The sequence below is a fragment of the Triticum aestivum genome, chromosome 6B, assembly GCF_018294505.1.
Source record: "Triticum aestivum cultivar Chinese Spring chromosome 6B, IWGSC CS RefSeq v2.1, whole genome shotgun sequence".
In the NCBI taxonomy this organism is placed as follows: domain Eukaryota; kingdom Viridiplantae; phylum Streptophyta; class Magnoliopsida; order Poales; family Poaceae; genus Triticum; species Triticum aestivum.
Window position 1 is genome coordinate 727,114,312 of NC_057810.1, and position 24,241 is coordinate 727,138,552.

Consider the following 24,241-nt stretch of genomic DNA (forward strand, 5'->3'; position numbering starts at 1 on the left):
GAGAGAGAGAGAGATGGTGATAAGCTGAGGAGGCAGAACAGCACAGTGATTATGCCACGCAACCACTATCAATTGTGGGTCAGTAACAAGTGGGTCGATGGAGGCTGAGCTGAGCTCCTCGGGCCTGTTGAAAGCCTGACTGGTGCCCATTTTACTAACAGTATAACACTAGTGGTAATAATCCCCTTGCTTTCTTCTTTCCTGCAGGGTTGAAGGCATCTTCACTGCGAGCCCATCGGCTTACAACCTTCAACTTCTTTTCACTTTCATTGCCTGTGGCGGCAGCCCATTGCTCGATCAGTAATTGGAAAGTTATGAAAGAAGAACCATTATTTTGCAATGAAACAACATATAAAACTCTGGATAATTGTAAAGTTAGAAGATGCTCGCGTGCTCGCTAACGATCTTCACAGGATCCAAAGAGATGCGAACGCCCGGTTGATCAGATCGGACGTGGGACAGACGGCCGGACATGACGAGATCATGCATCCGGCCCCAAAAGGACACACGCCGGCACGGAGGCGATCCGAACGCGCGGAGCTGTGCAAACAGCCATTCGCGTGTGCTCGTAGCCAACACCTGCGGGGACGCTGCGCCGATCTACTGACCGGCACAAGCGGCCGACGCATCACCGGCACACGGGACACTACGTCCTGCATCCAGGGCGATACAACAAATGATTCCACCAATCCTCTCCCCTCTCATCCTCTTACATCCATGTCTCGCCGGCGTGCCAACCATAACAGTTGACCCGCCGACTCCTGCTACTCGGGCTACGCTTAATCCCGTTGGAGATCGGATAACATTATAGTATTACTGAGAGAGATGCTTGATCTAATCAATGGATGGACGCCATTAGCACTACGCACGCCCAACCACCCAGCTAGATCCAAATAAATCTTCTACTCTATTCTACCACAGGCGTTTGTGAGCCAAGCCAGTAACGGAGAGGATCCGCCATGTGTGCGTGCGTGCGTGCTCGTGTGTGTCCGTGACCCGGCGGCACTGGTCTGGTGAGATTGAGAGGAATCCGGTAATCCTCTGCAGCAGATCGAAATGGAGGAAGAAGGGCACTCTTGTAATTGTCTCCCCATTTCGCCTTCCAGTTCCCTCGCAAGGAGCCCGAATCCTACAAATAGTTTTTCTTTTGAGAAAACAATCCTACAAATATTCGGTCGAAACAGGCCGGCCCATTGGCACTGTAACAGTAGTCTTGGTCTTCTCATGTTTTTCTTTTGACCAGTTTTTGTTTCATGTTTTCCTTTTGTCCGTTGTTTGTCTTATTTTATTTAATTTTCCATTTTAATTTCATGATTTTTACTTTTAAAATTCGTGATTTTTTCCAAATTCTTGAAAGTTTGTCTTAAATATCTGAAAATTTTCATTTTTTTAAAACTTCATGAACTTTTCCCCTCAATTATATGAACTTTATTTTCATAATTGATGATTTTTTTAAATCCATGAACAAATATTAAAATCTGTACACTTTTTCCAGATTCTTCAAAAGAAATAGACAACAATGTATTTTTTTAAAATCCTATTTTTTCCAAAATCCATGACATTTAAAAAAATCATATTAGTGAACTTTTTTGGAAAATCAATGAAATCTTTTGAGATCCATGATATGAACATTTTAAAAAATCATGATTTTTGAAACCTTTTTTTTAGTATGAATTTTTCTAGATTCTTTTTTCCCAAAAGTCGAACCGGTCAACAAGTTGACCTGTCACCCAAGCGAACGAAGGGCAGGGAGCGACTGAGTCAGCGAACTACTCGCGCGGTTGGGCTGGCCCACCTGGGGGGCATGCGTGAGCCCTGGTCCCTGCAAGGACGGCCTCGTCCGCCGGCCTCGTCAACGTAGGGCCCAACCCACCTCTACCTTTGAAGCTGGGCTGGGATTCATAGGCCCATGAGGATGCATTACAACAAAACTCATTCACCTCCGGGAAGAAAATGAGAATGAATGTACTCTTTTTCTAAAGGAGGTTGGAACCCGGCTTCTGCATCATTGAGATGCACACAAGCACATTTATTAAAGTTGTTGTAAGGTCACGAGGTTAAAGACATCAAAAAAGAGAGTAGAAAACTTAGACAATTATGACAGGCCTATTAAAATATGTAAATTTAGCACCTACAACTAAGCCAACTTTTTCTGCAACAACGCCTTCATAAAGGTACGCCCTCATTGTCGACATCATCATGTATAGCCGGAGACAGAAGGACAAGGATTTTCACCCTAATTGCTGCAAACAACCTATGAAGGTCACCACATCAGCTAGTAGACAACACATTCAATAAGGTAAGAGCTGGGGCGATGGAGAGGGCGCGACACGGGAGAGGTTTTTGGGTAGGTCTGGGGTGTTCATCGCGTGCGTAGCAGCTGTTTGGACACTCGTAAAAGCCCCTCTAATTTGCGGGAAAACGGACGTCTGAAACGGTCTACAAAGCCGTTGGTGTATTGCGTTGGATGACAAAATAGGTCCGGACCGCTCAGTCCGGACTGATGCATGGAGTTTAGGGATCGGTGTTGCAGATGCCCTGAGCCTCCTGTGATGTGTATCCGCTTTTAGAGGCCTTTGTGTTGCCTTTAGGTATAAGGATGAGGGCCCCACAAACTAAATTATAATACTAACTTGTGACACATTCGCAAACAGTACAATTTATACTCTACAAGTACCTATAAATATGGACACCTAACATTGATGTAGAAATCACTATTAAGATAAGTTGGACATCATTCTTTAGAAATCTCTAACATGATATTTAATGAAGTTAAACTACATATGCACATATGCACATACATACAAATATGTACATGTCCACCATATAATTCAAAAATAACTTCTATTGCATCACTTAATTTAAATTCAGCAGAAACAAGTGATGAATGATATACACTTTCAAATGATGACAAAGAAAGCTGGTTAACTACATCAACCAAATTATGCGATAAACTATACCACCTAAATAATAAAAATTATACTCCTTAATATATTAGTATAATAAAAATAAGATTAAATAAGAATAAAAGTTTAATATAAAAATATATATTCACCATGAGTAGGCCAAATGGGTCGGCCCGTCCTGGGTTAAACGGGCCCGGCACGACACGGCCCGTGAAGGCATGCTAAGTACTTGGGCCGTGCTGGGCCGACACGCATGCTGACCTCTCTGGCCCAAGCACGGCCACTCGCTACACGGGTTGGCACGCCGGCACAACTAGCCCGATTAGGCACGTTTGCTCGTTGCCTCCAAAAAAAGGCACGTCCACCAGTGATGTCGTGACCGTGCGCAACAGTGCGCTCGTGACCTTGTGCATGCCCCTTGTCCGGAGGTTCTTTGTTGTCCGCAATTTGTTGGCCTTAAGTGCACAAGCAAACAGTTCAAATTAACCCTAAGATCCAAGATAAATTCAAATGCATACAAAATAGGTATTTTTGTCCAATATTTGAAATATTTAAGTTTCATGTGAGAAACCATAGCAGTTGATAATTTATCTTTTTTGTGTTCTGTCAAGTGAGATGCAATGTCTACAAAAGTGTGCATCATTAAAGGAGATGCGGGATAATAAACACCAAACAAAGAAATTGTTGCATCATAAACTAAAAACTTGACCTAAGCTTTAGCAACTTTCCAAGTATCAGCAGTGATATGTTGTTTTCCCATATTTGCATTAATCATCCTGAGAATGCAACTTCATCTCGGATAACTGCCTTAAGCATCACATACGTAAAGTTCCATCTAACAAGCATGTCTTGATTGTACTTATGAGGAGTTTGTTCTATTGCTATGCAATATCTCTTGTAGCTACTAATTCGCTGAGTAGAGTTACCAAGAAAAGAAATGGCAGTGCGCAAAATCTCAACGTATTTTCTCGCATCTCTTGATAGCACATTTAGCAAGAAGATTAATTATATGGCAAGCACAACGTTGACGCAATCAAAAGGATGTACTCCCTCCGTCCCATAATATAAGAGCTTTTTTGACACTGCATCACTATAAAAAACGCCCTTATATTATGGGACGGAGAGAGTAGCATATAAAGAAAATAGAGGACTGAGACTCTCCATTGCAGTTGTATTTGGTGAAGCATTATCCAAAGTTAATGCAAATATCTTGTCAGTCAGACCAAATTCTGACACAACATTAAGTACAACCCGAGCTATGTTTTCACCGGTATGTGCTTCGTCACTTAATTCGAATCCTACAATTATTTTTTGTAGTCCCCATTTTTTGTTAACATAATGAGCAGTGGCGGTGCCAGAACTGCAGTCTTGTGTAGTCATTTTCAAATTGTGTAGTCAAGTATATAAATTTGAACAAAAAAATTCAACATTTTTGTAAGCATATGCTAGTTTCATAAAAAAGCTGGGTAGTCAATTGACTACCCAGCTGATGAGTGGCTTCGCCACTGATAATGAGCGACCACACTAATGTAGCCTTTCTTTGACCGACTACTCCACATATCAGATGTTAAAGAGACTGGAAAAGTGCATGTAGTAAAATCATCTTTTATTTTCTGAAGACTAGTTTTACATAATTTTTGCATATCCCTAGTTGTAGTTTGTCTAGAAACTGATTTGAAACTAGGAGTATGAACAGTTAGAATGTAATCAATAAAACCTTCTGAATCACCAAAACCTAATGGCAAATCACTAGAAGCAATTCAGTGACAAATGTCTTCTCTATGAAGAGTAAAATCATAGGTGAAATTGCGTATTGTACCGTCGGGGTTGAACCTGAGTGTGGCATGTTTCCCCGCAGCCGCCTTGTCCTCTTTCTATTGCATGAGGGTGTGCCTATTGAGGTGGCCGGTTCCTCCCCTCCCCCCCAGGACAACAAGAGGTCCCATGTCTTGCACTGAGCTTTCAGCACATTGACGCCGTCCTCCACGGCTACTTCTTCAGCAAAATGTTCCCAACACAATGAGGTTTTGCGTTGAACCCTCTTTATGCCGATGGAGGTGGAGGTAGTGTACTAGCCGCCGGACACACCATACTGGTTGGAAGAAGAATATGTGTGGGATGTGGTGTCGATCCACTCGGGGATGTCCACATCTAAATCACTAGTATTGAAATTGAATCAGTTGGGATCACTATCCATGGGATCATGCATGTTTGAGTGTGAGAAATGAGAGGAAGAGAAGGTTTGATTGTGAGAAATGAGAGGGGTGGGCAGCCCTTTTTATAGCCAAAAACTGGTAATTCTTTTGACTAAATTTGCCCTTCAATGATCAAATATTCAAAATTCAAACAAAACCAACCTAAACTTACCTAAAATAAATAAACCTCCCACCCCCCTAAAAGACTCTAAATAGAAAAACAGGGGACACGTCATACCCTCCTCTCTCGCTCCACCTGTCATGAGCCAATGGCTCGATCGCTCAAGCCCCGAGGCAGGAGTCCTCTCGCTCGCTGTCGGGCTCATGTGTCGTGCCCGTGCCGGCCCGTTTACTAGGTGACGGTGTCCTGGACTAGGGGGTGCCAATCTGGTCGGCCCATAATCCTCGGGTCAGGCCTGTAGGCCCTCATTCTCATTGAGGTGGATTCCGGAAGCTACACGCCAGATCAAGATTGCACCTGCCGAAGACTTGACGTATACTCCAAGACCGCCCATGCCGCCTCTATACGCATATCTGGATACCGACCATGTAATCTAGTATCTCCACCTAGCGTGTATATAAGCCAAGGGGTTTAGCCTGTAGAGAGGATCCAATCGCAATTACATTCAACTAGGCCTAGGGTTAGAACACAAATTACGATCTCAAGGTAGATCAAGCTTGTATTCGATACATCATCATCAATATAAACAAAAGCAGGATGTAGGTTTTTACCTCCATCAAGAGGGCCCGAACATGGGTAAACATCATCTCCTTCGTTCCTGTTACCACCGATCCGAGATCCACAGCTCGGAACCCCCTACCCCGAGGTCCGGCGATTTTGACACCGACACTGGGCGTGCCGGGCTAGCACGCATGACGAGCAAGGCTGCCCAGGCACGACCCTAGCTGGCCATGGCCTGGCACGTCCCACTAATCAACATGTCGTGTCGGTCCGTAACGGGCCAGGCACGCAGGCTAACGTGTCGGCCCAACAATACCGGCCCGTTTGGCCAGGTTTGACCATGAGCATCGTGTAAGACACACATACCGGGCGACTGCAGCCAATGACACGGAGGCCCCAGCAGCAGCAGACAGTACCTTACAACGTGCACTGATAGCCAGGCACGGGTGAGAAGAGAAAATACTGAACAACCCAGAGATCCTGATTCTATATCTGCTACCCGGTCATCCGCGACTGTGCTCTCCTGCTGTTTATAGAATTCAACGACTTCCAACAGAGTAACCACATATGCGGCTTCTACGAGCATAAGTTAACTAAGGAATACAAGGTGCTCTGGTGCTCTATCATGTACGGTAAGAAAGAAGCTATGTTTTTGGCAAGCTATGTTTGTGTTCTATGTTCTGATAGTGTAGAGGAAACCTCATACCATCTCTTCAGAATTTTTCATTTGCACTCCAATGTTGGGATCTCATTCTACCAAGCAGATGCAAAGGCACTTCCACTTTCGATGATCTCACACTTGCAAAAGTTTTCCTGCCAAAAGACATTGCTATTCATATCCAATCATCGGTTGCTGGAGTATTTGGTCAGTACGAAATGACAAGGTGTTCAGATCAGCTGCCCCTCAATTTCTTAACAAGGTACACTGCATGAAAGAAGGTCTTTGGGCTGCTCAAATCAAAGCAAACATTAGCAAAGCCAACCAGATCAAATCTTGGGTAGAACAACACTTGTAATTTAATTTTCATGTTGGCCAAAACAGTACGTATTGGATGATGTAGAACTTTGCTTTTCTTTACTTTTTATTTGTACCTTATTAATAAAAAATTACTGTAGAACAATTGTTCTATGATCAGTGCTTGAAAAAAAGAGTAAGAAAGAAGCCATGTTGAATGTCTGCACAATGAGTGGCAACAAGTCTGAGGAGCATCCAAGTCAAACTCACATCGGTATTGACTTTGTTGGATAAATTTCTATGAATTGAGAAACTGTTTCATTTCAGTCAATTTCCACTGGTACACCACCGTGACAACCTGCACTGGGATTCTTCTGGGTTTCACATTACGGGCTCCCAGGACATTTTTTTGTTTGACACAAAAGCAGAGACATTCCGATGGATGCATGGTCCTGCCCAGTTGCGCTACTTTTCTGAATTGTTCGACGTGAATGTGTGTGTGTGTGTGTTGAAGGGAGAGAGAGATCTGATGGAATAGTTGTTGTATTGTTTGAGCCTCGTGGGCATATATATAGGAGTACAATGATCTACTTGGAGTACAAGACAAGCCAGAACAAATCCTAGTCTATCTCGTCTTTCCTAATAAACATTATACTCAACATCCCCCCGTAGTCACAACGGTAGCGACGCAGACGGTGAGACTGGAGAAGAATCCGAAGGCAAGCCGACGGACACCCCCCCACAATCGTAACGGTCGACGCATCGCGGAGTCGTGGCTGGAGTGGCAACCGACGAGGTTGCTCAAGCAAGGCGATAGCCCTTTGTGCCGTTTGTCGAGGTAGCCGAGAGCGTAGGTGGTGGAGTCGTGGTCGAGGTAGCCGTGCGAAGAATGCCGTGGTCGATGTCGAGTCGGGGTAGCCGGTGTCGAGAAAGTCGTCGTGGAGCCGCGGGCGCAAAGAGGCGCCGAGTTAGTCATGGGCGCAGTGGTGTCGAAGTAGTGGTGCGCCAGGAAGTAGATGATGTTGACGACGCGTCGCGTACACATCGTAGACGAAGGCACGCGTCGGTGTTGCCAGCACCGGGCATGCGTAGACGGACGAAGAAGAAGTTGACGAAGCGCCGCACCAGGCTTGCCGGGCCCGGGGACATGTCGTGGACGAAGGCACGCGGTGGTGTTGCCAGCACCGGGCATGCGTAGACAGGGACCTGCACGAGCTATACGCCATGTCGAGGAAGTCGAAGAGGCCAGCAAAGAAGGACTCGACGACGGTTGCGGCGCCAATCGGCACGGGGCCAATGTCGCCCGCGTTTGTCGGAGTAGATGAAGCGGTCGGGGTAGATGACGGCGACGCTGGCGACGGGCTGGTGCTGGATGAAGACGAACGGGGTGAACGGGCAGCGGCGGCGACTACAGGGGTAGCAGCGGCGACGGCCGAAGAAGAGCGGCGGTGGCGGCGGGCTGACGGCGGCGGCGGCGGTTAGGTTATGAGTGCGACGGCGATGCTCGAAGTAGGCGAAGAACCCTAACAGCGTGACGAAGACCGGCGCGAACGGTGGCGTTCCCGCGCCAAAGGAGGTGGTGCGGCGCATGCCACAGGAAGTCGACGCGTGGGGACGGCGGTGGACCGCGGGCCGCGGCGCTACGGCCCGAATGGGCGACGCAGCGGCGGCGGGCAGGTCGGGGCGACGACGGAAGACCTCGGGACAATCGCAGGGACCGCGGGCCGCGGTGCTACAGCCCGAAGGGGCGGCGCAGCGGCGGAGCGCGGGGTGGTGCAACCGCATGGACGGCCTCGAGACGGCGGCGTGGAACGCGTGCCACGCTCGCTACGGCCCGACAGGGCGACGCAGCGGCGGCACGAGGGTCGGTGCAGCCACGGGGACGGCCTGGAGCGGACGGACTCGGGGTGGCGGTAGACCGCGGGCCGCGGCACTACGGCCCGAAGGGGCGACGCAGCGGTGACGCGGGTCGGTGCAGCCGGAAGAAGAACCACGGGGCGGCGGCGCCGCGGCTCGACGGGGCAACGCAGCTGCAGCCCACTGCTCGGTCGGCGGAGGGGCGCGCTGAACTCGGAGACGATCTTCACGGGACCTGCGGAGGCGCGCGTAACTGACGGGCCAGGTCGGTCGCGCGGCGTAGATGATGCGGATCGCGGCGGCAAGCGGGTGATCAATCCGATCGGGCGCGAGGTCGGGGACGCCGCTCGGTGGAGACGTGGTGGCGGCGGAGTCCGAGATGAAGCCGGCGGCGGCGGGCGGCAAGGCGGCTATGATTGGCCGCCGCATGGCGCGAGGCCACCGGGTCGGGGTGATGCAGGAGTCCCGGTCGGAGCAGGGCGGTGACGGCCGACGTAGATCGACGGGCGGGCCGTCGCACGAACGGCGGCGGTGAAGGGCCGTCGCATGACGCGAGGCCGCCGGGTCAGGGCGACCGGCAGGCCAATGCATGGACGACGCGCGAGGCCGCCATGTCGGGGCGACCGACGGGCAGACGTGTGGACGACGCGCGAGGCCGCCGAGTCGGTGAAGAAGCTGGCCAATCGCGCCGGTGTTGAAGTAGAGGCGCATGGGATCGACGGCGGCGGTGGGCGACGCGAACCGATCTTAGATCGGAAAATCAAAAAGTAAACGCCGATCAAAACGACCGGCGAGAGAGCGAAAAAACCCGGAGCAAGGGCTCGGGAAAAAGACTCTCTAGGGCAGCCGGCCAACACGACCGGCGGACGAACCCTAGGTACGGGCGGCGCGGCCCCCGGCGGCGGTCATGGAGGCCGACCGCCCCGGGGGCGGCGCGCAGGTGCGTAAGCGGCGGCGGCTAGGGTTTAGGATCGACTTGCGATAGATACCATGTTGAAGGGAGAGAGAGATTTGATGGAATAGTTGTTGTATTGCTTGAGCCTCGTGGGCATATATATATAGGAGTACAATGATCTACTTGGAGTACAAGACAAGTCAGAACAAATCCTAGTCTATCTCGTCTTTCCTAATAAACATTATACTCAACAGTGTGTGTGTGTGTGTGTGTGGAGCACGAGCTCCAACCCTTGTCCACTTGCAACCGCGCTAATGCGACCGCATCGGCATCGCCGTCTCCTTCCCCACCCGTGAGGCTCGCTCGCTCTCCCTCCCGCCCCTGCGCCGAAACCCTAGCTGGTTCTTGGTTGGATGAATCGCTTCTTGGTTGGATGTTTTAGGGTCGGTGCAGCCACGAGGACGGCCTGAAGCGGACGGACTCGGGGTGGCGGTAGACCGCGGGCCGCGGCACTACGGCCCGAAGGGGCGACGCAGCGGTGACGCGGGTCGGTGCAGCCGGGAGAAGAACCACGGGGCGGCGGCGCCGCGGCTTGACGGGGCAACGCAGCGGCAGCCCACTGCTCGGTCGGCGGAGGGGCGCGCTAAACTCGAAGATGATCTTCACGGGACCTGCGGAGGCGCGGTAACTGACGGGCCAGGTCAGTCGCGCGGCGTAGATGAGGCGGATCGCGGCGGCGAGCGGGTGATCAAGCCGATCGCGCGCGAGGTCGGGGACGCCGCTCGGTGGAGACGTGGTGGCGGCGAAGTCCGAGATGAAGCCGGCGGCGGCGGGCGGCAGGGCGGCTATGATTGGCCGCCGCATGGCGCGAGGCCACCGGGTCGGGGTGATGCAGGAGTCCCGGTCGGAGCAGGGCGGTGACGGCCGACGTAGATCGACGGGCGGGCCGTCGCGCGAACAGCGGCGGTGAAGGGCTGCCGCATGACGCGAGGCCGCCGGGTCAGGGCGACCGGCGGGCCAATGCATGGACGACGCGCGAGGCCGCCGTGTCGGGGCGACCAACAGGCAGACGCGTGGACGACGCGCGAGGCCGCCGAGTCGGTGAAGAAGCTGGCCAATCGCGCCGGTGTTGGAGTAGAGGCGCATGGGATCGACGGCGGCGGTGGGCGACGCGAACCGATCTTAGATCGGAAAATCAAAAAGTAAACGCCGATCAAAACGACCGGCGAGAGAGCGAAAAAACCCGGAGCAAGGGCTCGGGAAAAAGACTCTCTAGGGCAGCCGGCCAACACGACCGGCGGACGAACCCTAGGTACGGGCGGCGCGGCCCCCGGCGGCGGTCATGGAGGCCGACCGCCCCGGGGTCGGCGCGCAGGTGCGGAAGCGGCGGCGGCTAGGGTTTAGGATCGACTTGCGATAGATACCATGTTGAAGGGAGAGAGAGATTTGATGGAATAGTTGTTGTATTGCTTGAGCCTCGTGGGCATATATATATAGGAGTACAATTATCTACTTGGAGTACAAGACAAGTCAGAACAAATCCTAGTCTATCTCGTCTTTCCTAATAAACATTATACTCAACAGTGTGTGTGTGTGTGTGTGTGTGTGTGTGTGGAGCACGAGCTCCAACCCTTGTCCACTTGCAGCCGCGCTAATGCGACGCATAGGGCGTCCAGTCAATGGGGTCTACTTCGCTATTGGATCCGCCACCGGCGGCGCTGCCGGAGCTCGACATGACGGAGAGGGACGAGGAGAGATGGGGAGGAGACCGAGAGGGGAGGGAAGGGAAGGAGATGGCAGTGGAGTATGGACTCTTCGAGAGTGTTTGACCGACTGTGTAGGGTTCGTTCGGGACGAGTTATATGTGGGGACGAGGTGCACCGGTCAGTCATGGCAGACACATCCGGATTGCCCCATATCCACCCAGATATGAGCCGGCTATGGGGTGCTGGTCAACCCGGCTATGGCTTTACTCTCATCGAACCTGGTGAGGAGGGACTCGAGCAGCGCCTTCAGTTCGCCGGTGTTCGCGGCCATGTCGGAGGGAACACGTGGCGGGTCTGGGCAGATGGCTGGAACGGCTCCGCCGCGACTGTTGCCGAGGATCGAACCTCGCGACGGATTCCAAGCGGCCTCCCGAAAGAAGCCGCACAGGACGCGATGGATGTTACCGATCGAGCGGACGAACAAATCACGGGGCAGTGATTTTTTTTGGGTGGATCAACTGGCTCTGATTACCAAATTGTCACGACCCAAGTGCAAATGGAAGATGAACTAGAGTAATTTCACTAGTATTTGGATACAATTTGAGAGATACAAGAAGATCAGGGTGAGGAATCAGCAAGAAGGGGATGAGATGCAGTAGCAGGAGGCGAGGACAGGAGCAAGGGTGAGAAGACAAAGACGATTCATTATTCTTTCCATCGCCCCTCCTGTGCTTCCCTTGATGTATATGTAGCCTTGCCTCCATGTGACTTCCAGGTGGGACCAGCCTCCAAGAGATGGCCCACCACCCAGGCGTGCTGACTTGTGGATAGGTCGGGCATGACATATTGTCTTGTCTTCTCTCCTGACGAGTGGAGTGGAGTGGAGGCGAGGGGAGAGGGTGGGGGCGAGGTAGGTGTGAGGGAGGGAGACGGCGGCGGCGGCGGCGATGTGGAGACGGCTCCTCGGGACGGGAGCGGGATTTTGGGAGTGGGAGACGAGATGAGGAGTGTGGGTTGGTTTTGTTTGGGTCTGAATCATCTTTTCTTTTCTCTGATTGGTCTGTAGCCATTACCCACGGATCCATCCCTCTCTCGCCTTCTGATCCCGGTCACGATTCACATCCGACGGCGCACCACGGTCTGATGCAACTTGAGGAAATTAATTATCCTTCTCCTCCTCACGCTCTCTATTCCTCTTGGGCTTGGTCAAATCATTAATGACGGCACAGGTTTCCTTTCTATTATATACTAATTAAGATCCCAAATCATTAGTGACCTTCTCTCTCTTTTTATTTTCTCATTTCTGCACATCAGTACGTATTTATCTTGACCGACCTCCCTCGCTGCTCGTTGCCGATCGTGCAACCCAGAAGCTAGCATCAATATTGGAGCCTGGATTTTTGTTAAAGTTGGAGATTCCGACTTGTTGCTCTTCCCCAAAGCTGCTTCATCATCGCTTTTTTTTTTATCTATATATATAATATAATTGAAGGTTGCTTCATTCCTTTCTTTCTAACTCCGTGTTCAGTTTTTAGTCCTTGATTGATATTTCTCTCTTGGTTTCATTTTCTACAATGCCTTCTAGAGGTAGCAATGTTAATTAGGATATGGACAAGTAGGCAAAAAGAAAAATATCATATTTGGACTTTGCACCGGGGCTCCGTTTTTCTCGTGCGCGGCCTTGGCGAAGATCACACTAGCTCGATCGTGGCCGGCCGTGGGATGGATGGCGTCACCCTCGGGGTCGTCCGTCCGTCCGTCCGAGAAGTAATCGATCATCATGGGACTTAATTATGTAGGCGTGTCTAGTCGACGTACCCACGCGTTCCCGATATCATTGTCGTCGTCGCAATGAAGTAATTGAGTGTGTCTTTATCTTCTTTCGCGGGAGAGTAGGTAATTATGTGTTTGTTTTCGTCTCAAACATGAGGAAAGTCGTCATACGTTGAAAGGATCAAACATGTAAACACTTAAACAAAGACGAATGGAGACCGGGTCCACACATAGCTCCACCGAAGACCGGCAACGACCGAATCCCGCGAGATCCGACGATGTGATAGGCAAAGGCACTTTTGTGTGTTGCTTTGAATTAGCTTATATACGGGACCAGAAGAAGAAGAAAAAAAAACGTGTGGCTCCAGTACACTATATATATATGGAGGAAAAGAAAGTCTGTGGGTGTATATCGCCGATGGACACAAAGTATCAGCCCGGGAACAAGAATACGTTATCGTCTTCGTCTTCCCGGCTCCGATGAGGAAGGGGCGATGACGGCTTGTAGTCGTTGCTAGGTGGTCCATGGGCCTAGTTGTAATTTTTTTTATATAATCTTTGGTGTTCTTTGCACTACCTTGGCTGTCCTTAAATAGATCGGAAGCTTTTCTTCAAATAAATAAATAACTAGCTCACGTTGGGGGGCTCATTCGCAAAAAGGAAAAAAGGATTTATTTTTTATTTTTAGGAAAGCTAGCGCACGTACGCTAAAGAGAGGAAAAAGAAACTAGGGCACATACCGAAACGATCGAGGGCTCGTGTATGTACTGTACCTCCGTCCGAAAATACTTGTCATCAAAATGGATAAAAAAAGGTGTACCTAGAACTAAAATACGTCTAGATACATCCCCTTTTATCCATTTTGATGACAAGTGTTTCCGGACGGAGGGAGTGGGAAGTAATGTTTCAAAAGAAGCAAAAGAATCCCCTAAAAAAAAGAAGCAAAATAAAAAAAATGACGGTTTTGGTCAGCGGCAGAATTGAATAACGGGGCGGAGATGAATGGTTTTGGTGAGCGAGCGCGCGTTCGCACGGGAGGCCTGAGAGACACACAAGTCGATCGCGTGGAACGCGTAGGTAAACTGTAGTGGTTTTTTTTTGCATGATAATACATGTTTTATTCATATCATAAAGATTAAAGTACAAGTCACGTAAGGACCGACATGACAAAACTGAAAAGATAGCAGAACATCTCTGAGCTTGACACCAACGCCCATCACCTGCCTCCGGCACCACGACAGCAGCCACCGAAGAAAAGAATGATGGATCACCTCCTCACCCGAGCACGACGCGGCTCCATCGCTGATATGCAGCTTTGCGGACCTCCAAGGTGGCTCACCAAAAGTGAAGCCCTTACCGTTGAACGAATCAGACCGGGGCAACACCCCGGACACGCCATCGAACCCCAGATCTGGCACCCCACCGCAACTAAGACGTCGCGGAAGGAAACCATACCTGCCATCCACGAACCACGAACACAGCACATGTTCCGTCTTCCAGATGTCATCGATGCAAACCACAATCTGCATCCGCTCCTGGACTACCTCCCAAGCTCCACGCCGACGCTGGAGCAAACGCCGTCGCAACGGCGAAGCCCGAGGACACAGATCCACCACGAGGATGCCGCCGTCGCCACGCCATCCTTGCTTGAACAGACTGGTTTCCAAATCCATCCCCAACCATAGGACCAATGGCCTTGTCAAGGAAGGATCCGAAGAATCTTTATTCAGCGATATCATCGTCGCCGCCGAAACAAAGACGATGAACAGCCTAAAAATCTAAACTACGAGGGAGTAAAAACGATCCACACGCGTGGATCCGGCGACCCCCCTCACCACCGACGACCGAGGTCGCCGGCGGAGGGGAGCCGCCGGAGGACGGCGCTGGAAGATTGGGTCTCCTGGCGGCGGCTAGGGTTCCAGCCGCCAGGGACAGGTGTATTGCCGTATTGTGTAACCTGTAGCTTCAGTTGTGCACCTAGTCCAGGTAAACTGTAGTGAGCAGTCATGTATATAACCAACTATCACATAGGTACCTCCCGAAGTCTACGAGCCACAGGCGAGAACGACGTGCCCGGCTATGACGTTTAATTATTGTGCAATTTGCAAGCTGGGCTGAGAAACGCCTGTTCTGATTTGTGGGGCAAGGCAAGTTAGTCAAGTTGCAATTTTGAATCAATGTATGCTCTTCTGAGGTGGTGCACCAACTTCTTCTGAGATTGGTTTTCGCTGTGTGGATAGGAGATTGATGTTCTTCGTCAGTGGCGGAGCTACATGCAATGCTGAGGGGACCATTGCCCCCCAGCTGTAGCATATTTTCTGAAGGAAAAAAATTAAGAGCCTTAAAATAAAAAGATTGTTCTCATTTGCCCCCCCCCCCCCGGTCAAAGGTGCATATTTTTCCTTTGCCCCCCCCCCCCCCCCTTGAATCTCCGCTAGCTCCGCCACTGTTCTTCGTGGCATTAGCGGTCTGGAAATTTGGTACGTAGGAGTGTTCCTTTCGCTTGTTGTAGTTAGTTTGTTGAACTTGGCAAGTTTTAACGTTTGCAGTGGTTGCGCTAGTGCTTTGAGCTTACCGGGATCATTACTCAAGTCTCTTGCCATTGGTCTCGGTTTTTACCTTTGCTCTCCGTTTAATCTTTCATCGAGTGTACTTGACCACATATGATTTCTTCTATGGTGGAAGTTGCATGTTCAGCATCTCCTCCCCTGTTTCAACATACCATGATGTTTCTGAAAAAGCTAATGTTTATGTATTTACTAGATCTTTTTTGCGTATAAGATTGTTTAAATCTTTGTCATTGTTTGCTAAGATGAAGTGGAAGGATGATGGAGAAGGTGGATTAGTTGGTGTCCCCTTAATAATGTGGGGATATAAATCCCCATGTGATAGTTGGTTACATACAGTGCAGTTTAGCTTTGTGCCTCATCATCCTAGTGAATCATGCAACTAGCTAGAATTTGAGCGGGCAAAGTTTTAGGTGATACCGGTTTTCGTATGCTACCGTGATACGGGCATCTATACCGTTGGATCATGAATCCGACGACATCCTTGGAGCTATTGTACCTGTGCGCAATTTTAGGGCTTTTGGATAAATTATTTGCAAATGTTGAGAAGCTCCCAGAAACCGTTTGATTTGAGATCCAGCAGCTCCCAAGAGCCTGTATCATGATACAATATCATCTAAACCTCGGTGGCACCTAATATTTCCCCAATTTGGGTGGATGGTAAAAACATGAGTATAACAGCTGAATTGAATGTGTCGGAAACTTGTCTCAATTTCGGTACAGTTGAATGCGCCAGGAAGTTTTTCTCAACTTCCACTGCATATAGAGAAGCATGTTGAATGCGCTTGGAACTTTTGTTCATCTTCCATTGCATATAGAAAAGAAGCATGTAGATGCATAGAACCCTGCATCAGATGATATAAAAGGCAAGAATGGCATGTTTTTGTTACAGTTGGAATGTACTGGTATTTTCAGACGGAGGAAGTATAAGATAGGATGATGCCTATATATATGCCTTTTGCGTGTCATATCAGATATCTACTGCAAGCTAGATATATATCTGTCATGCCAATGAGACAACCACTACCTGGCAGCTGGCTCCAAGAATAGTGGATTGCCCCGCCTCGTCTATGGGTGACACCGGAGGCGGATCCGTCACGCCGCCACAAACGTCCTCTCCGCGCCCCTCTTGTCTCGCCGTTGGAGCCCCCATATCCTCCCCAAACGTTTGGGCTAGCTGCCCGTTCACTACCCAGACACTTTTTTCCCATCCAACTGGACACCTTAAACCGCTCCTATATGTCCCAGTTGTTTGGTAGCCATCATAACCAGCTCATATATGGGATAGATATGGGGGCGCTGTCCGGGAGGGGCAGCCGCCGAAGGGGTGGGAGAGGTTGACAGATTTTTCTCGATGCGAAGCGTGTGGATCACACCGCAGAGCGTGAGGAGGCGACGCTGTCACCCGTATTACGACGCAAGTGACAGGGGTGTGTGTGGGGGGGGGGGGAGCACGAGCTCCAACCCTTGTCCACCTGCAATCGCGCTAATGCGACGGATAAGGCGTCCAGTCGATGGAGTCTACTTCACCGCTGGATCCGCCACCGGCAGCGCTGCCGGAGCTCAACATGACAGAGAGGGACGGGAAGAGGTGGGGAGGAGACAGAGAGGGGAGGGAAGGGAAGGAGATGGCGGTGGAGTATGGACTCTTCGAGAGTGTTTGACCGACTGTGTAGGGTTCGTTCAGGACGAGTTATATGTGGGGACGAGGCAGTGGCGGAGCCAAGGGGGGGCGAGCAGGGGCCTGCCCCCCCCCCCTAACGATCGAGCGTGCACCGTAGGCAGCGATCATTAGCGATAACATACAACGTACTTGGCCCCCCGACGTACAAGCCCACTAATTAGTCCAGATTCTGCAACATGCACCAGCTAATTACGTGGACTCTTGAGAAAGTAAAGAAGGCACACTTACAAGCCCACTAATTAGTCATTTTTTAAGTCCATGCCGAGCCGACCTCCGCTAAATCTCCTGGCGCTAGGCATTATCTCCGTGATTAGCTCGTGCATGGGATGCGCCGCTGCCATCCTATGCCTTTGCCGCATCCTTAATCTCCTTGCCTCGGGTCTTCCTTCTTAAGATCTACTAATTCATACGGCGACGCAGGCTACTTCACTCACCAATTCTTCAGGCTGCAGCCATCGAACTAGCGAAGGTTAACACATCACATCATCTACTAATCTCTCTCAATTCTCGTCTTGTATCATGTTGAATTTCTACATCAGATTTTAGTTATTTTGGCTGTGTGATTTGTGATGGGTTGCTGCACTAGGGTATATGGAAATGTTGATCATTTTAGCAATAAAATTTCCTAATACAACCAGTAATGATTTGCCATTCAAACCTGTATAAATGCAAACTAAAAGCCAACCATTTGATAATACATGATTATTTTTGTTCAATATATCTTAAATATTCATATGAAAATGTTTTGTAGCATGGCATTTCATGTCATATTTCGGAGTATCAAACTTCATCTTCATGGCGCGTATTTGGAATTATTGACCAACATTACCTATACCTGCACACGCTCCAGCTGCAAACAAAAATTGTGTGCCTAGGCAAAGTTAAATGTGTGTCATACTTAAATATAAAATATTGGGTAGTATGTGAGGCACAAAATAATTTTTTGGCTTCATCACCGTTTCCCCCCCCCCCCCATGCCTAAATCCTGGCTCCGCCCCTGGGACGAGGTGCACCGGTCAGTCATGGCAGCCGCATCCGGATTGCCCCATATCCACCCAGATATGAGTCGTTGTCACACATTCCACGTGGCTGGGCTAGTCAACTGTTATTGGGGTAATCAATCAAGGTAGTACAATAATAAAGTTGGACGGTAAGACGGTAAACATTTAGATGCCTCTTCCTTTGCTCCCCATTTTTAGACTTCTACAAGTAGATGGAAATCACGAAAAAGATCATTCGCTCTTGCTTCTCACTGGGCGAGGGGTACACGGTACACCTAACCTACCTGCTCACTCATCAATTACGGTGTTCAGCTGACTTGTCCACCGTTGATCTATCAAGTTGGTGGTGGGACGAATCGGAGTCGCTGGTTATCTGAATCCAGACCAGAGTGCACTCTGCTCCGTCACTCACGTCAGTGTGCTTCAGCTTGAGTAGTGCTCACACCTCCCCACCCTTCCCTCCCAAGAAGAGAGCAGATCCTCTCCGTTCCCGGCGAGTCGGCGGCGACACCCCTGGAGAAGAGGACGTCCGCGACAGCCTGCGACCGCATCGGCATTGCCGTCTCCTTCCCCACCCGTGAGGCTCGCTCGCTCTCCCTCCCGCCCCTGCGCCGAAACCCTAGCTGGTTCTTGGTTGGATGAATCGCTTCTTGGTTGGTTGTTTTAGGGTCGGTGCAGCCACGGGGACGGCCTGGAGCGGACGGACTCGGGGTGGCGGTAGACCGCGGGCCGCGGCACTACGGCCCGAAGGGGCGACGCAGCGGTGACGCGGGTCGGTGCAGCCGGGAGAAGAACCACGGGGCGGCGGCGCCGCGGCTCGACGGGGCAACGCAGCGGCAGCCCACTGCTCGGTCGGCGGAGGGGCGCGCTGAACTCGGAGACGATCTTCACGGGACCTGCGGAGGCGCGCGTAACTGACGGGCCAGGTCGGTCGCGCGGCGTAGATGAGGCGGATCGCGGCGGCGAGCGGGTGATCAAGCCGATCGCGCGCGAGGTCGGGGACGCCGCTCGGTGGAGACGTGGTGGCGGCGGAGTCCGGGATGAAGCCGGCGGCGGCGGGCGGCAGGGCGGCTATGATTGGCCGCCGCATGGCGCGAGGCCACCGGGTCGGGTGATGCAGGAGTCCCGGTCGGAGCAGGGCGGTGACGGCCGACGTAGATCGACGGGCGGGCCATCGCGCGAACAGCGGCGGTGAAGGGCCGTCGCATGACGCGAGGCCGCCGGGTCAGGGCGACCGGCGGGCCAATGCATGGACGACGCGCGAGGCCGCCGTGTCGGGGCGACCGACGGGCAGACGCGGTGGACGACGCGCGAGGCCGCCGAGTCGGTGAAGAAGCTGGCCAATCGCGCCGGTGTTGGAGTAGAGGCGCATGGGATCGACGGCGGCGGTGGGCGACGCAAACCGATCTTAGATCGAAAAATCAAAAAGTAAACGCCGATCAAAACGACCGACGAGAGAGCGAAAAAACCCGGAGCAAGGGCTCGGGAAAAAGACTCTCTAGGGCAGCCGGCCAACACGACCGGCGGACGAACCCTAGGTACGGGCGGCGCGGCCCCCGGCGGCGGTCATGGAGGCCGACCGCCCCGGGGGCGGCGCGCAGGTGCGGAAGCGGCGGCGGCTAGGGTTTAGGATCGACTTGCGATAGATACCATGTTGAAGGGAGAGAGAGATTTGATGGAATAGTTGTTGTATTGCTTGAGCCTCGTGGGCATATATATATAGGAGTACAATGATCTACTTGGAGTACAAGACAAGTCAGAACAAATCCTAGTCTATCTCGTCTTTCCTAATAAACATTATACTCAACTGTGTGTGTGTGTGTGTGTGGAGCACGAGCTCCAACCCTTGTCCACTTGCAGCCGCGCTAATGCGACGCATAGGGCGTCCAGTCAATGGGGTCTACTTCGCTATTGGATCCGCCACCGGCGGCGCTGCCGGAGCTCGACATGACGGAGAGGGACGAGGAGAGATGGGGAGGAGACCGAGAGGGGAGGGAAGGGAAGGAGATGGCAGTGGAGTATGGACTCTTCGAGAGTGTTTGACCGACTGTGTAGGGTTCGTTCGGGACGAGTTATATGTGGGGACGAGGTGCACCGGTCAGTCATGGCAGACGCATCCGGATTGCCCCATATCCACCCAGATATGAGCCGGCTATGGGGTGCTGGTCAACCCGGACGTATAGAACGGGTTTAAGGGATTCGATTGTGTCATGCTTTCGCGAGCGGTCATTGACCAAGCCGCCCGCTCGAACATTTGGGGGCTTAAGGGCATTCGGTTGTAGATGCTCTCACGATCTAAATCATCATTGCTTGTCACACATTCCACGTGGCTGGGCTAGTCAACTGTTATTGGGGTAATCGATCAAAGGTTGGTGATCACGTGGCTGTGATTTCCTTCTTACGACGGAAATCACGAAAAAGATCATTCTTCTCAGTGGGCGAGGGGTACACCTAACCCACCTACTCACTCATCAATTACGGTGTTCAGCTGATTTGTCCACCGTTGATCTATCAAGTTGGTGGTGGGACGAATCGGAGCCGTTGGTTATCTGAATCCAGACCAGAGAGTGCACTCTGCTCCGTCACTCACGTCAGTGTGCTTCAGCTTGAGTAGTGCTCACACCTCCCCACCCTCCCCTCCCAAGAAGAGAGCAGATCCTCCCCGTTCCCGGCGAGTCGGCGGCGACACCGCTGGAGAAGAAGACAGCCACGACAGCCGGCGACCGCATCGGCGTCGCCGTCTCCTTCCCCACCCCGCACCACCCGTGAGGCCCCCGCTCCCCCTCCCGCCCCTGCGCCGAAACCCTAGCTGGTTCTTGGTTGGATGAATCGTTTCTTGGTTGGGTGTTTTACTGGATTCTGGCGTAAGATACACATAGGACTAGATTTAGAGTAGATTGGGTGGACTAATCGAGATTTAGACTCAGCTAGCGCTGCGATTTGGGATACTCTGACCCGGATTCAGGTTTGGTTTGTCCCCAGTTTTGAGCGAATTCGAGCGCCCCCTCCCCTGCAATTGAATGGAATGGAATAAAGAAAGAAAATCGCACCTCAACAACATTTTAATGTCATCCGTTAGAGGGCTAGAGCAGCACTTGTCGATGTAAAGATGTACAGTTGCTGAATGTGTACAGATGTAGTATACTGCTAGCCGAAAGGCACCAGCATCGAAATGTTCTGAATGTACATATGTGCTTCACAAATAAGATAAAATAAAATGGAGGACACATTTCCATAGCTTATTCTGAACCTGAACACCACATGACGACCCACCGCAAATGTAATCCGATTAAACTGTTGTTTTTGGTCTATATGAAGTTCCTTTTGGTTGTTTATTTATCCGAAGAAGTATCGCGTGTTTATTTATCCATGCTTCTTATTCCTGGTAGCACATAGCAAGTTTCTTTGATACACAGGCATATATGTTTCACCTGCAGAATATCATCTCCTTACCCATGGTTCCGATTAACATGCTATCCGCCTTGTATTTCTTAATCTGCTTAGTAGTAGCTTACAATTCTTTTTATTGCTTGCAGAGTTTGCCATCAACAGCGCATCATGCAGAGGCCCAGCAAACTGCCTGCCGTCTCTCTCCCTTGGCACCTTGCCTCTTTCGGACCCCAAGGTTGGGCTGACCTCCCAGATGGCTTGCTTCACTCCATCGTTGATCGGCTGGGCTCCTTCTGAGACCTTCTTGGCTTCGCCACCACATGCCCCTCGTGGTGTGCTGCCTTCTCCTCGTACCCATCAAAATCCACATTCCTCACAAAATTACCACCTCTCCTCATCCAGCCCCATATTCGTGCACAAGGTCCTCTTCTTCCTTGTACCAGTGGTTGTCGTGAGCTATACCCATGTAAGGTTGTTGATCCAGCCAACCGAAACGCCGCCCTTCGCTGTTGGATCCCTCAAGATGCCCTGGAGAAGATGACATTTATTGGATCCTCCTATGGTAAGCTCATCTACTACTGCAACGGATACTGTCGCATCATCGATGTGTTCACCGGCGACGAGGTCTCGACTCCACGTCTCCCATCCCGTGCTGGATGTTCAAAACTTCACTTGGCTGGCATTCTAACAGCCCCACTTGCATCACCCAACTCACATCTCCTTGTCAGTACCGAGTCCTTCCTGCTTGATCTGCGTGTTGGAAACGACTCTTGGTCCGAACTCCAGCTTCCTTGTCAGTTTGTAATAGACCATTTTGTGGAGTTGGATGGTCAGCTCATTGTCTCGAATAGCTATGGGAGATCCTACGCTCTGCAGCTGGCCCCTCAGCATGGCCTGCAGGAGATAAAAACCAAGCCTGTGGGAGGAAAGCCGGTGGTAGGAAGGCTGGTGGTTTGTGGTGATATACTTCTCATTCTCAGTTTTGGCGAGTTCCACCGCCTCGACATGTCAACTGAGCCCGCGACACGGGTGGCCGTGGAGAAGCTGGGCGAGCGGGCACTCTTTGTAGGGGCGGAAGCGAAGAGCTCGGCACTTTCTTGCATGAGCCCGGAGCTATGGGGAGGAAGGAGCGACATCGTGTACTTTGCTCGTACAGCTCGACCTTGGTTTCTCTATAGGCTGTGTGGCAGGCCAGATCGCTTGCAGGATAGACCAACACGACCAACACGCGTTGAACCCGCAGGCTTTGGAAGCACCCCAGTGCAGTCATCAGTTCGGCCGCTCTGGCTGTACCCAAGCATGTTCTACTCGGATGGCCAATGAATGAATGATCCGTGCCTGCCAGCCAACTACGTACAGTTTGCCGCAGCACCGGCTTCATCTGAGATTTCCCTTTGAGATCCAGGGAGTAGAGATTGGTTTTTGCTGCATGCATTGGCAGAATATGTTACTCGTGGTACGGAGGAGTGCTCCCTCTGCTCCTGTATTTTGTTTGTTGAACTTGATAAGTTTTAACTTTTGTGGTGTCGGCACTAGCACTAGCTTTACTAGAATAACTCAGTTATCCGTTTTTTACCAACCTGTGCTCCCTGTTTAATAGTATTTTACTAGGTGTACTTGACCACTTATGCTTTTTTTCTATAATGAAAGTAGCATATATATGTTCAGCGTCTCCCCTGTTTCAACGATGAAAATCTAACATTTCTGCTTGTACTTGAGCTTTGTGTGTATAAGGTTGTCATTGTTTGCTAAACGGCAGTGGAAGGATGATACACCAGATGGATTAGTTGGTGTAACCTTAGTTTAAAAATATAAGTCCCCATTTGATAGTGACCAGGACTGCCCGCGGCAGTATATATAGTTCTGCGCCTCGTCTCAGTGAAGATATAAATTCCCTGATGATCTGATGCAGTGAAATTCTGCAGTTCAGTTATGATATAAATTTCCAGTTTAGCTACAGGACTGGCCACTGCAGTTTAGTTATGCCCCTCATCCTAGTGAATTATGCAACTGGCTAGAATGATCTGATGCAGTGAAAATCTGAGAAGTACTGTATATATATGCTAACAACTGAATGTGTCAGAATCTGTCTCAATTTTCATTGCATCTAGCTAGCTATCTGCCATGCCAAAAGGAAAATACGCAAACTGCTATTGTTTGTTGCCTCGATGTCTCGCTTCCCTTTTTGTCCAGAGTTTTTATGGTTTCTCATTCCTGCGGTGTATGTACCAGGTTTGTTTCTTTCTCGCGCGTCTGGTTTATGGGTTTGGTTAGGTCTAGGCTGTGGTATCGTTTAAATCCTGTAACTGCAAGCTGGACCGGAAAACGGCTGTTTTGAATTGTGAAGCAATGGAAGTTAGTCAGGTCACACTTTATCCATAGTAGTATGTATATTTACCTCTGCTAATGTTTACAGGAAAATGTATGCCGCAGGCTTGTGACCTAGCTTTGTGGCGAAGGTTCTTGCCGCTGCTAGTTGGAACAAATATGTTGTTTTTTCAGGTGTTGTATGTGTGTATGTCCTTTTATAGGTGTTGAACCGAATGCGTTGTGTTGAGTTTTATTGCACCTTGAGAAGTATTCCTCTGTCCCAAATTATAAGACGTTTCTGATAGGTGCTGAACCGAACA

The 24,241-nt window shown here is 50.7% G+C and overlaps 1 protein-coding gene across 3 annotated transcripts; it reads left to right on the forward strand.

Moving 5' to 3' along the window:
* The first annotated feature begins 9,827 nt into the window (after window positions 1–9,827).
* On the forward strand, window positions 9,828–23,278 carry LOC123140124 (uncharacterized). Of its 3 annotated transcripts, none has more exons than XM_044559857.1 (2): window positions 9,828–9,842; window positions 21,758–23,278. In XM_044559857.1, exon 2 carries the CDS (start codon window positions 22,149–22,151, stop codon window positions 22,932–22,934), a length of 786 nt encoding a protein of 261 aa, XP_044415792.1. In that variant the 5' UTR covers window positions 9,828–9,842; window positions 21,758–22,148; the 3' UTR covers window positions 22,935–23,278. The 3 variants fall into 3 exon arrangements, with proteins under 3 accessions (XP_044415792.1, XP_044415790.1, XP_044415791.1); XM_044559855.1 differs by lacking the exon at window positions 9,828–9,842 and adding an exon at window positions 18,674–18,798; XM_044559856.1 differs by lacking the exon at window positions 9,828–9,842 and adding an exon at window positions 20,807–20,986.
* The last annotated feature ends 963 nt before the right edge of the window (window positions 23,279–24,241 follow it).

Bases quoted from the DNA above. Each gene is read 5' to 3' on its own strand.
- LOC123140124 (XM_044559857.1), top strand. From the start codon at position 22,149: ATGACATTTATTGGATCCTCCTATGGTAAGCTCATCTACTACTGCAAC.